The sequence below is a fragment of the Oncorhynchus clarkii genome, chromosome 12 (assembly GCF_045791955.1).
Source record: "Oncorhynchus clarkii lewisi isolate Uvic-CL-2024 chromosome 12, UVic_Ocla_1.0, whole genome shotgun sequence".
Lineage (NCBI taxonomy): Eukaryota > Metazoa > Chordata > Actinopteri > Salmoniformes > Salmonidae > Oncorhynchus > Oncorhynchus clarkii.
The window spans coordinates 17,645,175-17,659,611 of record NC_092158.1 but is presented as its reverse complement, the minus strand read 5'-3'; the positions used below and the strand labels follow the sequence as shown (position 1 = coordinate 17,659,611).

General features: G+C 45.9%; 1 protein-coding gene across 2 annotated transcripts in view; it reads left to right on the top strand.

The window, feature by feature from the left end:
- Positions 1 to 1,696: 1,696 nt before the first annotated feature.
- LOC139421888 (ADAM metallopeptidase with thrombospondin type 1 motif, 6) overlaps positions 1,697 to 14,437 on the top strand; it is a 139,108-nt gene continuing 126,367 nt past the window's right edge. The window contains exons 1-4 of one of the 2 annotated variants that reach the window (XM_071173017.1): positions 1,697 to 2,194; positions 2,986 to 3,386; positions 7,789 to 7,969; positions 14,229 to 14,389. In XM_071173017.1, coding sequence (XP_071029118.1) covers positions 2,095 to 2,194; positions 2,986 to 3,386; positions 7,789 to 7,969; positions 14,229 to 14,389 — 843 coding nt within the window. In that variant the 5' untranslated portion in view covers positions 1,697 to 2,094. Of the gene's footprint in view, positions 2,195 to 2,985; positions 3,387 to 7,788; positions 7,970 to 14,138; positions 14,390 to 14,437 lie in introns of both variants that reach the window. The other variant, XM_071173016.1, reaches the window with a different exon arrangement.

Sequence of the window (14,437 nt, the reverse complement as noted above, 5' to 3'; positions counted from 1 at the left end):
TCGAAATCCCTAAAATAAGAACAGCGCTGGACTGTCTGTATTACATTCCAGTTGTAGTTGAATTACATAGCCTCCTAGATTAACAGAAGCAGTGTAAAGTCACTTGTTTTTATTTGAGCGATCGGTTGGTCGCTTGGTCGGTCGTTGTAGTCTGATGTATTCGGGCCGAGTGCCAACTGTCTGGGTCAGACGGAGTGGCCAAGTAGATTTAGCGCTGCTGTCTGGATATGTGCAGCTATGTTGGTTATATAGCCTTTAGAGAAGATACAACACGCCGCTTCCAACACTATGGATCCTATCCACAGACAGATACCCACCCGTACTGTCTTTACGCGCATCCGATAGATCAGAGGTGATTGGTGGAATTTACGCGTCATTTTCGCTAGGACCTAAACTTGGAACCTCGCCTGCGCTTGGTTCTAACAGTATGACATGCAATTTATGAGCTGTGTGAGTGAGTGACCTTATCTTTCTTGAAGAATATTCGGTAAGTGATTTGAAATATACATGTTTTTATTGATTGATTGATCAATTGCTTGATAGGTTAATAATGGATGAATGTGATGAATGTGTGCATTATTACATGGGTATTACCTGATTATTACACCTTTACTTCTGCGTTATTTGCACACACACACACACACACACACACACACACACACACACACACACACACACACACACACACACACACACACACACACACACACACACACACACACACACACACACACACACTCAGAGGGCTTGCTGACACCAACATTGATCTGTTGATTTGCTCCTGGCTGCAGAGAGAATCAGTGGGATAGAGATGACACAACCTGTTATAGAGACAGGTGCTGTGTTGACTGAGGAGGCTGGTGGACATCAGCACACGCTGCTTTTGTACTTGATCAATGGGTTGTTGTGGTTGTTGACTTGCTGTTGAACGTCTGAGAGGCTGACTTCTCCTTAGGTTGTGGAGATTGTATATGGTGTCATAAACGTCCTTAAACACACGCCTCTGGTTTATCAGGCTGGTTTAGCAGGCTGGTTTAGCAGTACTGGTTTAGCAGGCTGGTTTATCAGTACTGGTTTAGCAGGCTGGCTTAGCAGGCTGGTGTATCAGTACTGGTTTAGCAGGCTGGTTTATCAGTACTGGTTTAGCAGGCTGGTTTAGCAGGCTGGTTTATCAGTACTTGTTTAGCAGGCTGGTTTAGCAGTGCTGGTTTAGCAGGCTGGTTTATCAGGCTGGTTTAGTAGTACTGGTTTAGCAGGCTGGTTTATCAGGCTGGTTTATCAGTACTGGTTTAGCATTACTGGTTTAGCAGTACTGGTTTAGCAGGCTGGTTTAGCAGGCTGGTTTAGCAGTGCTGGTTTAGCAGGCTGGTTTAGCAGTACTGGTTTAGCAGGCTGGTTTAGCAGTACTGGTTTAGCAGGCTGGTTTAGCAGTACCGGATTAGCAGGCTGGTTTAGCAGGCTGGTTTATCAGTACTGGTTTAGCAGGCTGGTTTAGCAGGCTGGTTTATCAGTACTGGTTTAGCAGGCTGGTTTATGCAGTACTGGTTTAGCAGGCTGGTTTAGCAGGCTGGTTTAGCAGGTTGACTTAGCAGTACTGGTTTAGCAGGCTGGTTTATCAGGCTGGTTTATCAGTACTGGTTTATCAGTTATTTTGTAGCAGGTATGCTTATTTACCTATGAAATTATGTATTCACAGGTATGCATATGGATTGGTTAAGACAAGCTTCCAATATAGATCTAGATCTATAGATCTGCTGCATGGGATGTGTTTGAAGAGACTGACTGATCTACTGCTGGAATCTAGCATCACCACCGCGTGGCTGACATGAGCTCAGAGGGAAACGAGGTCTGGAAGTGTCAGTTGCCCTCAGGAGGAAGCTGAGTGTCTCTGAGACATTCTCTGTGTGAGACCTGGATGAGACGTGAAGAGAAGGAAAAGTAGTGATAACATTTCCCACACAGAGGACCTAAAACCATGGGCTTGTTATGGTGCCAGGCACGCCGGACTGAACGTGTTTTCCTAGCCCATCAATAGCACCACCACCCCCCTCAACCCTCCTCCCCCCAACCCCATGTCAGACCTTTCTCTAAATTATGGAAATTTTGTGGAAGACGCTGACTTGGATATTGATATTGAGTATGGTGGTGGTCATGGCTTCCTCTGAATTTCAAAGACTTTCGCACAACTCACAAGGTATGATTGCACATTGCTTAATAACCTTTTACTGCAGTGGGCTAAATCTGGTTCATACAGTGATTCATGGTCGTCTTAAATAGATCGACTTTGAAACAAAAGGATACACCTCAAACAAATGGTTATGGCTTAAAAAAAGACGACACCTGTACCATGTTAGATGTAGAGTTGAAATGTATTCCATTTTCAGTTTGCATCCCAATATTACACTTTATATACATCACAGAAGACTGAAATATACCAAAACTGTTTGACATAGAAATACCATTTTTATTTGTATTTTTTTATAACCTTTATTAATTATGAAATTATGAAAATTATGAATAACATTCCACCCATGTGGCCACTAGAGGGCACTATTCGTGATAGACTGCATAAAAGGGGTTTGTGCACATCTATCAAGGTACTAGAAATGCTCTCCTTTAGAGAAAGTGATTTCTCTAAGCAGTGAGGCAGGTGTAGGCATGGTTGCTGCACATGGTCAGTGGTCAGTCAGTCATTGAGACATCTGTAACATCTGGTGATCCTGACCTCACTGTTGTTTTAGAGGGATGAATCACAACCTGCTAGCTCTGGCACACTGTGAGGTCATGTCTGTCCTGTCACTGTCTGAGTGCCACTATAGACATACACTGACATTCTACTTTCTATGAGTCCTACTATCTGTAGTGTGTATCCTTTATGTATTCTGCAATGGCTAGATCCCTCTCATTTGTCTCTTTCTCCTCCTCATACACCCCTCCTCCGATGGATCATCCCTCCATCCCCCCATTCATTATTTTCTGTAAAAGACGAGTACCTGTCCTACTTGCAGCACTACCAGCTGACTGTGCCAGTGCGAGTGGATGAGAACGGGGACTTCCTCAGCTACACTGTGAAACATCACAAGCCCGGTCGCAGGAGACGAACCGCCGACGCCACCAACACCACCATTGGCCCAGAGCCAACCGACCATGCCGAACAGGACCCGGCCCAGTCCCGGCTCTTCTACAGACTGTCGGCTTACGGAAAGCACTTTCACTTAAACCTGACCCTCAACCCCGACCTGGTGTCCAAACATTTCACGGTGGAGTACTGGGGGAGAGAGGGCCTGGAGTGGAGACATGACATGGTGGAGAACTGCCACTATGTAGGATACCTGCAGGATCAGTACAGCTCCACCAGAGTAGCGCTCAGTAACTGTAAGGGCTTGGTGAGTACCATGGGATGTGTTTGGTTCGGCGGTGTGTTGGAAGGAAGCTGCTGTATGTAGTAGCCAAGCAGTATTGGAATGTGTGATGATGGGATAGAAGAGAGGACAACCTGATCTTTGTGTTTCGTAGAACACCCACCACCATTCTACTCCCCTTCATGGCTTTCTGTGACTTTAGTTTTGAGTATGTCTGAGTGTATTTGTGTATATTTGAGTGTGTTTGAATAGTACTCAAGGACCTGTTTTGTGAGGAGGCCAGGAGGCCCCCATTGACCAGTCTTCTCCCTGTCTGAGTCACAGAGAGTTAGTACTATGCCGTCTCTCTGCTCTGCTCTGCTTACCTCAGACAAACCCACAGCTCTACAGGATTAGACAGAGTGTAGTTTGCTAAATAGCATGTTGGCCTCCCTCCACCTGGCACAGTGACACTGTTAGGATAGGGCACAGTGACACTGTTAAGACAGGGCACAGTGACACTGTTAAGATAGGGCACAGTGACACTGTTAGGATAGGGCACAGTAAGATAAGGCTGATGAGGAAAGTTCTCTACAGGATCATCAGAGCTTTAGTCACAGCCAGCCAGCAAGCCAGCCAACCAGGCAGTCAGCCATCCAGCCAGCCAGTCCACCCACTATAAAGAACCTAATATGCAGCCAGCCAGAAACCAGCCAGCCAACCAGTTAGTCTGCCCACTATAAAGAACCTAACACATTGCCAGGCAGCCAGCCAGCCAGTCAGTTCACCATAGTGTACCCCACACCTATCCTTCTCAATTGACTGTGACAGTAAACATGCAGGGCTGTCTTTCTGTTTGCTTACTAAACAGTCAGGACCAACTCTCTTGTTTTGGGGATGCGTCAAACTTTTCCTCAGGTTTCAGTTTCCCCAGATAAACTAATGCCCAGTCCCAAATCAACCCCTAGCCCCTAACTTACCCCTAGGCATTTGTTGTAGATCTGAAGTGGTTGGATGGATGAGTGCAGGCAATATGGTAATAGCTCCACACAGCCCCAGCCCAGGACTATCTGGTAGTGTCAGATCTATGAGACGTGTCTGTTTGGAGGTAAGGGACTAGACAAGGAGGTTATGAACGGGGCTTGAGTTTCTCCAGTGAAAAAATAAAGAAAGGGATTGTGTTGCTTTCTGTGGGCCTTAACGAGGCAGCTAATCAAAGCTTAGGTATTGTTCCTCTTAAAGGTGTTGATCTTAGACTGATGGACTGGCCAGACTGTCTTTGTTAAAACTCACCGCTGATGGACTGACCAGACTGTCTTTGTTAAAACTCACCACTGATGGACTGGCCAGACTGTCTTTGTTAAAACTCACCGCTGATGGACTGGCCAGACTGTCTTTGTTAAAACTCACCACTGATGGACTGACCAGACTGTCTTTGTTAAAACTCACCACTGATGGACTGACCAGACTGTCTTTGTTAAAACTCACCACTGATGGACTGACCAGACTGTCTTCATTAAAACTCACCACTGATAGACTGACCAGACTGTCTTTGTTAAAACTCACCACTGATGGACTGACCAGACTGTCTTTGTTAAAACTCACCACTGATGGACTGACCAGACTGTCTTTGTTAAAACTCACCACTGATAGACTGACCAGACTGTCTTTGTTAAAACTCACCACTGATGGACTGACCAGACTGTCTTTGTTAAAACTCACCACTGATGGACTGGCTAGACTGTATTTGTTAAAACTCACCACTGATGGACTGGCCAGACTGTCTTTGTTAAAACTCACCACTGATAGACTGACCAGACTGTCTTTGTTAAAACTCACCACTGATAGACTGGCCAGACTGTCTTTGTTAAAACTCACCACTGATGGACTGACCAGACTGTCTTTGTTAAAACTCACCACTGATGGACTGACCAGACTGTCTTCATTAAAACTCACCACTGATAGACTGACCAGACTGTCTTTGTTAAAACTCACCACTGATGGACTGACCAGACTGTCTTTGTTAAAACTCACCACTGATGGACTGGCCAGACTGTCTTTGTTAAAACTCACCGCTGATGGACTGACCAGACTGTCTTTGTTAAAACTCACCACTGATGGACTGGCCAGACTGTCTTTGTTAAAACTCACCGCTGATGGACTGGCCAGACTGTCTTTGTTAAAACTCACCACTGATGGACTGACCAGACTGTCTTTGTTAAAACTCACCACTGATGGACTGACCAGACTGTCTTTGTTAAAACTCACCACTGATGGACTGACCAGACTGTCTTTGTTAAAACTCACCACTGATAGACTGACCAGACTGTCTTTGTTAAAACTCACCACTGATGGACTGACCAGACTGTCTTTGTTAAAACTCACCACTGATGGACTGGCCAGACTGTCTTTGTTAAAACTCACCACTGATGGACTGACCAGACTGTCTTTGTTAAAACTCACCACTGATGGACTGACCAGACTGTCTTCATTAAAACTCACCACTGATAGACTGACCAGACTGTCTTTGTTAAAACTCACCACTGATAGACTGGCCAGACTGTCTTTGTTAAAACTCACCACTGATGGACTGACCAGACTGTCTTTGTTAAAACTCACCACTGATGGACTGGCCAGACTGTCTTTGTTAAAACTCACCACTGATGGACTGACCAGACTGTCTTTGTTAAAACTCACCACTGATGGACTGACCAGACTGTCTTCATTAAAACTCACCACTGATAGACTGACCAGACTGTCTTTGTTAAAACTCACCACTGATAGACTGGCCAGACTGTCTTTGTTAAAACTCACCACTGATGGACTGGCCAGACTGTCTTTGTTAAAACTCACCACTGATAGACTGCCAGACTGTCTTCATTAAAACTCACCACTGACAGACTGGCCAAACTCTTATCCCCCTTTTATCCCCTCTCTTATCCCCCTCGTATACCTCCTCTTATCCCCCCTCTTATACCACATTATCCACCCTCTTATCACCCAATCCCCCTCTTTTACTTTGAAACATCTCAGAACAAGAAGAAAGCTCTGTTCCTCTGTGCCAATCACAATTATGTGGAGAAAAACATGTATTACTGTTGCTGCGACCAAATGTACAGTATCATACATTGAATTAGGTCTGTTTCGCCTCTGACCATTTTAATAGTACCAAAAATGGACAAAACTGAAATGTATCTGAAGTGTAATCTTGTAAGTTGCTAGACTTATTTGATATCTTGACATCACACTCTGCTAGGCATTTATCAAATCTGTGTTTCTTGCCGGAGTGTGCCAAGTTGTCATATTTGGTTAATTGGTTTCGTTGTGGGTTTTTACGGAGGGAAACAGCGTGCCAATGTTTTTTATAAACACATTCTGAAGTACTTTTTCAATTTATGTTACAAAGGGGGTGTTCAAGGGCAGAGAGCTGTGTACTTTGGTTCCAGTCCCAGTAATTACAGCGTTGTTCTAGGTGTAATTGGTTGTTATAACATGATTGATCAAATTGCTTCAGAGTGTGGGGTGTTTCTACATCTGACTGCAGTGCAACACACAGAGCAGAGCAGAGCTGTTAGTTAGTTCTATGTGCTGCAGCCTGCAATGTTATGCGACTCAGGCTGTAACACACCATTAGCCATTTAGCCCTGACTCAGGCTGTAACACACCATTAGCCATTTAGCCCTGACTCAGGCTGTAACACACCATTAGCCATTTAGCCCTGACTCAGGCTGTAACACACCATTAGCCATTTAGCCCTGACTCAGGCTGTAACACACCATTAGCCATTTAGCCCTGACTCAGGATGTAACACACCATTAGCCATTTAGCCCTGACTCAGGCTGTAACACACCATTAGCCATTTAGCCCTGACTCAGGATGTAACACACCATTAGCCATTTAGCCCTGACTCAGGCTGTAACACACCATTAGCCATTTAGCCCTGACTCAGGATGTAACACACCATTAGCCATTTAGCCCTGACTCAGGGTGCCAATCATTTCACAGATGATTGTTGTTGTGCTGAACAAAGCGTTCAACCTGGTTAATAATAATAATACTGGTTAATAATACTCATTAGTAAAACAATATATTTTTTTTATTTATTTCACCTTTATTTAACCAGGTAGGCAAGTTGAGAACAAGTTCTCATTTACAATTGCGACCTGGCCAAGATAAAGCAAAGCAGTTCGACACATACAACGACACAGAGTTACACATGGAGTAAAACAAACATACAGTCAATAATACAGTATAAACATATAAACAGCTGGTCGTACTTGGAATTACTTTTGGCAAAATTGTTAGATATTTTTTAATGGTGTTATGTAATTATTTAAAAACTACAATAAGGTCAATTGAAATGTTGTGTTTAAGTGTGAGTGTTGTGACATTGTTTGCATTCTTTGCTTATAACCTGTCTCTCTCGATGTTCTTGTTTCTCAACAAGCACGGTGTTATTACAACAGAAGAAGAGCAGTATTTAATAGAGCCACTCAAGAATATATCCTCCACCACTTCCAGCCAATGGGACCAGGGAGAAGGACAGCAGCATGTTATATATAAAAAGTCTTCCATTCCCTCGCCGCGGCAGCAACCCAGCCAACACGAGTTCAGCTGTGGCATCTCAGGTTGGTGAAGAATCTTCTCTGCACTTCTCTGCTCTTCTCTTCTCTGCTCTTCTCTTCTCTGCTCTTCTCTGCTCTTCTCTTCTCTGCTCTTCTCTGTACTTCTCTGCACTTCTCTGCTCTTCTCTTCTCTGCTTTTCTCTGCTCTTCTCTGCTCTTCTCTGCTCTTCTGTGCTCTTCTCTTCTCTGCTCTTCTCTGCTCTTCTCTTCTCTGCACTTCTCTGCACTTCTCTGCTCTTCTCTTCTCTGCTCTTCTCTGCTCTTCTCTTCTCTGCTCTTCTCTGCTCTTCTCTTCTCTGCTCTTCTCTGCTCTTCTCTGCTCTTCTCTTCTCTGTACTTCTCTGCACTTCTCTGCTCTTCTCTTCTCTGCTCTTCTCTGCTCTTCTCTTCTCTGCTCTTCTCTGTTCTTCTCTTCTCTTCTCTGCTCTTCTCTGTACTTCTCTGCTCTTCTCTGCTCTTCTCTCTGCTCTTCTCTGCTCTTCTCTTCTCTGCTCTTCTCTGCTCTTCTCTGCTCTTCTCTGCTCTTCTCTTCTCTGCGCTTCTCTGCTCTTCTCTGCTCTTCTCTGCTCTTCTCTGTACTTCTCTGCACTTCTCTGCTCTTCTCTTCTCTGCTCTTCTCTCTCTGCTCTTCTCTTCTCTGCTCTTCTCTGCTCTTCTCTTCTCTTCTCTGCTCTTCTCTGTACTTCTCTGTACTTCTCTGCTCTTCTCTGCTCTTCTCTTCTCTTCTCTGCTCTTCTCTGTACTTCTCTGCACTTCTCTGCTCTTCTCTTCTCTGCTTTTCTCTGTACTTCTCTGCACTTCTCTGCTCTTCTCTTCTCTGCTCTTCTCTGTACTTCTCTGCACTTCTCTGCTCTTCTCTGCTCTTCTCTTCTCTGTACTTCTCTGCTCTTATCTTCTCTGCTCTTCTCTGTACTTCTCTGCACTTCTCTGCTCTTCTCTTCTCTGCTCTTCTCTGCTCTTCTCTGCTCTTCTCTTCTCTGCTCTTCTCTGCTCTTCTCTGCCCTTCTCTGCTCTTCTCTGCTCTTCTCTTCTCTGCTCTTCTCTTCTCTGCTCTTCTCTGCACTTCTCTGCTCTTCTCTGCTCTTCTCTGCTCTTCTCTTCTCTGCTCTTCTCTGCACTTCTCTGCTCTTCTCTTCTCTGCTCTTCTCTGCACTTCTATGCACTTCTCTTCTCTGCTCTTCTCTGCTTTTCTCTTCTCTGCTCTTCTCTTCTCTGCTCTGTTCTTCTCTGCTCTGCTCAGCTCTTCTCTGCTCTTCTCTGCTCTTCTCTTCTCTTCTCTTCTCTGCTCTTCTCATCTCTGCTCTTCTCTGCTCTTCTCTTCTCTGCACTTCTCTGCGCTTCTCTTCTCTGCTCTTCTCATCTCTGCTCTTCTCTGCTCTTCTCTTCTCTGCACTTCTCTGCGCTTCTCTTCTCTGCTCTGTTCTTCTCTGCTCTGCCCTTCTCTTCTCTACCCTTCTCTCCTCTCCTTTCTTCCCCTCCCCTCCCCTCTTCTCAGCCTGGACTGACTCTGAACTGGGTGACTGACATAAACAAGCAGCTATACATAGCAGGACAGAGGATGTGCTGGTTTGGTTCTAGGCCCAGGTTCCGGTGGATATGACCATGCTGCTGTAAGCTTGACCCGTTCTGGCCTCCATTCAGCCTGGTGTATACACCAGAAACGGATCCTAAAAAGGCCTTGTGACTGGGCACTATAGAACTAGAGCAACTACTACCACTGAATTCAAATGGACACTCCTTTTCACATTAAGTGTTTTTATGAACAATACACATACTCTGGCTCTCCGCAGAGCTGTGTCCTGTGAGATGTGATGTGGTGGGATGGGAATTGGAGGGGAACCAGGTGGATGTGGAGGTATTTGGGGCAAAGGTCTTATAAGTAGCAGCGAAGGCTGTCACGGGCAGGAAGTTGACGTGCCCTGACATGTTCTATCTTATAGCCCTTCCCCAGAGCATCTGGGCCATAAAGGAAGGGAAGCCTTCAGCTGCAAGGTTCAAAGGACCAGATTCCCAATGTGTGTCTGACTGCCATTCTATCTCCAGCCCTCTCCTGGCTCTGCTCTGGCTATGCCTTCATGGACATACAGTACCAGTCAAAAGTCTGGACACACCTACTCATTCAAGGTTTTTCTTTATTTGTACTATTTTATACATTGTAGAATAATAGTGAAGACATCAGAACTATTAAATAACAAATATGGAATCATGTAGTAACCAAAAAGTGTTAAACAAATCAAAATAGATTTTAGATTCTTCGAAGTAGCCACCCTTTGCCTTGATGACAGCTTTGCACACTCTTGGCATTCTCTCAACCATCTTCACCTGGAATGCTTTTCCAACAGTCTTGAAGGAGTTCCCACATATACTGAGCACTTGTTGGCTGCTTTTCCTTCACTATGTGGTCCAACTCATCCCAAACCATCTCAATTGGGTTGAGGTCGGGGGATTGTTGTGTTAGCGTATGTCAGTTGTTTTGTCTGAAACTTTGTTCCTGTTACGCTCATCGTAATGAGTAGACCAAGGCGCAGCGTGCGTAGAGTTCCACATAATTTTAATAAACCAAAACTCACTGAACAAAACAACAAACAACCAACCAAACGAAACAAAAGGCTACTATTGTGCACTCAGGCAACTAAATGTAGACAAGATCCCACAAACACAATGAGGGAGATGGCTACCTAAATATGATCCCCAATCAGAGACAACGATAAACAGCTGCCTCTGATTGGGAACCATATCAGGCCACCATAGAAATACATTTCACTTAGATGACCCACCCAAGTCACTATCACGCCCCAACCAACACAGAGAATAAACAGCTTACTATGGTCAGTACCTCTCCCCAAAGATGCGGACTCCGACCGCAAAACCTGACTCAATAGGCGAGAGTCCAAGTGGGCATCTATGATGGATGACACAGGGCGTCGGGGGCGGCTCCTGTGCGGGGCGCATCGCCGGAAGCTCCGGACCGTGGGTCGTCGCTGGAGGCACCGAACCGTGGATCGTGACCGGAGGCTCCAGACCGTGGATCGTCGCAGGAGGCTCTGGACTGAGAACCCCTGCTGAAGGTGCTGGACCGCCGACCGTCGCTGGAGGCTCCGGACCGCCGACCGTCTCTGGAGGTTCCGGACCGTAGACCGTCTCAGGAGGTTCCGGACCGTGGACCTTCTCAGGAGGTTCCGGACTGTGGACCGTCGCTGGAGGTTCCGAACTGAGGACCATCGTTGCAGGTTCCGGACTGTGAAACGACGCCGGAAGCTCTGGACTGGAAACTGTCGCCGGAAGCTCTGGACTAGGAACTGTTGCCGGAAGCTCTGGACTGGGAACTATTGCCAGAAGCTCTGGACTGGGAACTGTCGCCGGAAGCTCTGGACTGTGGAGGCGCACTGGAGGCCTGATGCGTGGTGCCGGAACTGGTGGTACCGGGCTGGTGACACGCACCTCAGGGCCAGTGAGGGGAGGAGGCACAGGACGTACTGGACTGTGGAGGCGCACTGGAGGCCTGATGCATGGGACCGGTACAGGTGGCACCGGGCTGATGACACCCACCTCAGGGCGAGTGCGAGGAAGAGGCACAGGACATACTGGACTGTGGAGGCGCACTGGAGGCCTGGTGCGTGGGACCGGTACAGGTGGCACCGGGCTGATGACACGCACCTCAGGGCGAGTGCGGGGAGGAGGCACAGGACGCACTGGGCTGTGAAGGCGCACTGGCGACACAGTGCGTAGAACCTGCACAGGATATCCTGGACCGAGGAGACGTACTGGAGACCAGGAGCGCTGAGCCGGCACAATCCGTCCTGGCTGAATGCCCACTCTAGCACGGCAACTGCGGGAAGCTGGAACAGAGCGCACCGAGCTGTGAATGGCACTGGAGACACCGTGCGCATCACCGCATAACACGGTGCCTGACCGGTCACACGCTCCCCACGGTAAGCACGGGGAGTTGGCTCAGGTCTAAACCCTGACTCTGTCAATCTCCCCGTGTGCCTCCCCCCAAATTTTTTTGGGGGGGGCTGCCTCTCGTGCTTCCGTCGTTGTTCTAACTCCTGTGCTTCCGTCGTTGTTCTATCTCCTCGTATCGTCGCTGTTCCGCTCTCGCTGCCTCCAACTGCTCTCTTGGACGGCGATACTCTCCGGCCTGCGTCCAGGGTCCTTCTCCATCCAGGATTTCCTCCCATGTCCATTCCTCCTGGCCACCCTGCTTGGTCCGTTTTAGGTGGGATCTTCTGTCACGCTCGTCGTAATGAGTAGACAAAGGCGCAACGTGCGTAGAGTTCCACATAATTTGAATAAAACATAACTCACTGAACAAAACATCAAACAACCAACCAAACGAAACTTGACGCTACTGTTGTGCACTCAGGCAACTAAATGTAGACAAGATCCCACAAACACAATGAGTAAGATGGCTACCTAAATATGATCCCCAATCAGAGACAACGATAAACAGCTGCCTCTGATTGGGAACCATATCAGGCCACCATAGAAATACATTTCACCTAGATGACCCACCCAAGTCACTATCACACCCCAACCAACACAGAGAATAAACAGCTTACTATGGTCAGGGCATTACAGTTCCCCCTGCTGCTATTGGACCAGGTTTCTCTTGGAAAAGAGATGTTATCTCAATGAGAAGAACCTGTATAAATAAAGATTTTAAAAAATAATAAAAATAATTGTGGTGGCCAGGTCATCTGATGCAGCACTCCAACACTCTTCTTGATCAAATAGCCCTTACATTCCCTGGAGGTGTGTTTGGTCATTGTCCTGTTGAAAAACAAATGATAGTCCAACTAAGCGCAAACCAGATGGTATGGCATATCTCTGCAGAATGCTGTGGTAGCCATGCTGGTTAAGTGTGACTTGAATTCTACATGTAAATATATCACAGACAGTGTCACCAGCAAAGCAACCCCACACCATCACACCTCCTCCTCAATGCTTCACGTTGGAAACCACAATGTGGAGATCATCTGTTCACCTACTCTGAATCTCACAAAGACACTGCGGTTGGAACCAACAATCTCATTTGACCGCAGGACAGATTTCTACCGGTCTAATATCCATTGCTCACGTTTCTTGGCCCAAGCAAGTCTCTTCTTCTTATTGGTGTCCTTTGGTAGTGGTTTCTTTGCAGCAATTTGTCCATGAAGTCCTGATTCACACAGTCTCCTCTGAACAGTTGATGTTGAGATGTGTCTGTTACTTGAACTCTGTGAAGCATTTATTTGGGCTGCTATTTCTGAGGCTGGTAGCTCTAATGAACTTATCCTCTGCAGCAGAGGTAACTTCCTTTCCTGTGGCGGTCTTCATGAGAGCCAGTTTCATCATAGTGCTTAATGGTTTTTGCGACTGCACTTGAAGAAACTTTCAAAGTTCTTGAAATGTTCCAGATTGACTGACCTTCATGTCTTAAAGTAATGGACTGTTGTTTCTATTTGCTTATTTGAACTGTTCTTGTCATATTATGGACTTGGTATTTTACCAAATAGGGCTATCTTCTGTATACCCCCCTACCTTGTCACAACACAACTGATTGGCTCAAACGCATTAAGGAGGTAAGAAATTCCACTAATGTATTTTTAACAAGTCACACCTGTTAATTGAAATGCATTTCAGGTGACTACCTCATGAATCTGTTTGAGTGAATTCCAAGTGTGCAAAACTGTCCTCAAGGCAAAGGTTGGAATCTCAAATATATATAAAAAAAATCATGTTTAACACTTTTTTTGTTTTCTACTTTATTCCATGTGTTATTTCATAGTTTTGATGTCTTCACTATTATTCTATAATGTAGAAAAGAGTAAAAATAAAGAAATACCATGGAATGAGTAAGTGTGTCCAAACGTTTGACTGCTACTGTATATCTGATTGTTTCATTTTGTTTTAATTTAGTGAATAGTTTTTTTAATGTTTAATAAATGTTCAACTGATTATTGGTTATCAAATCATCAGTAGTTTATAATCTTCCTCGAATGTTTCTATTGAGGTGAACAGTATGAAGGGCTCCCTTTCTTTTTGAAGTTACCACACCCTGTGAATATGATCATCAGATAAACCATTTCATTTAATCACCTGAGATGGTTCTTTTTCACAGCATATCATCAGACAACAACTTTACTCACTTGGTTGAGCATCTTTTTTTCTCTCCCTCCTTCATCCGCAGACCTCACAAAAAGCGGGAGCCCCTGCCAACATAGCACTCCTTCCCCAACCTCTCCAACCTCCTCCTCTCACTCCTTCTCTCCCACCCCAGCCCCTGGGTCCAACAGTTCCCTTCCCGGCAGGGGCTACAGACAGAGGCGGTCGGTCAGCATGGAGCGCTTTGTAGAGACCCTGGTGGTAGCTGATAAGATGATGGTTGGTTACCATGGACGCAAAGACATCGAGCACTATATCCTGTCTGTGATGAATATTGTAAGTTTGATCCGGCTTTTCGCTTTGATTACTGTTGTTTTGTCTCAA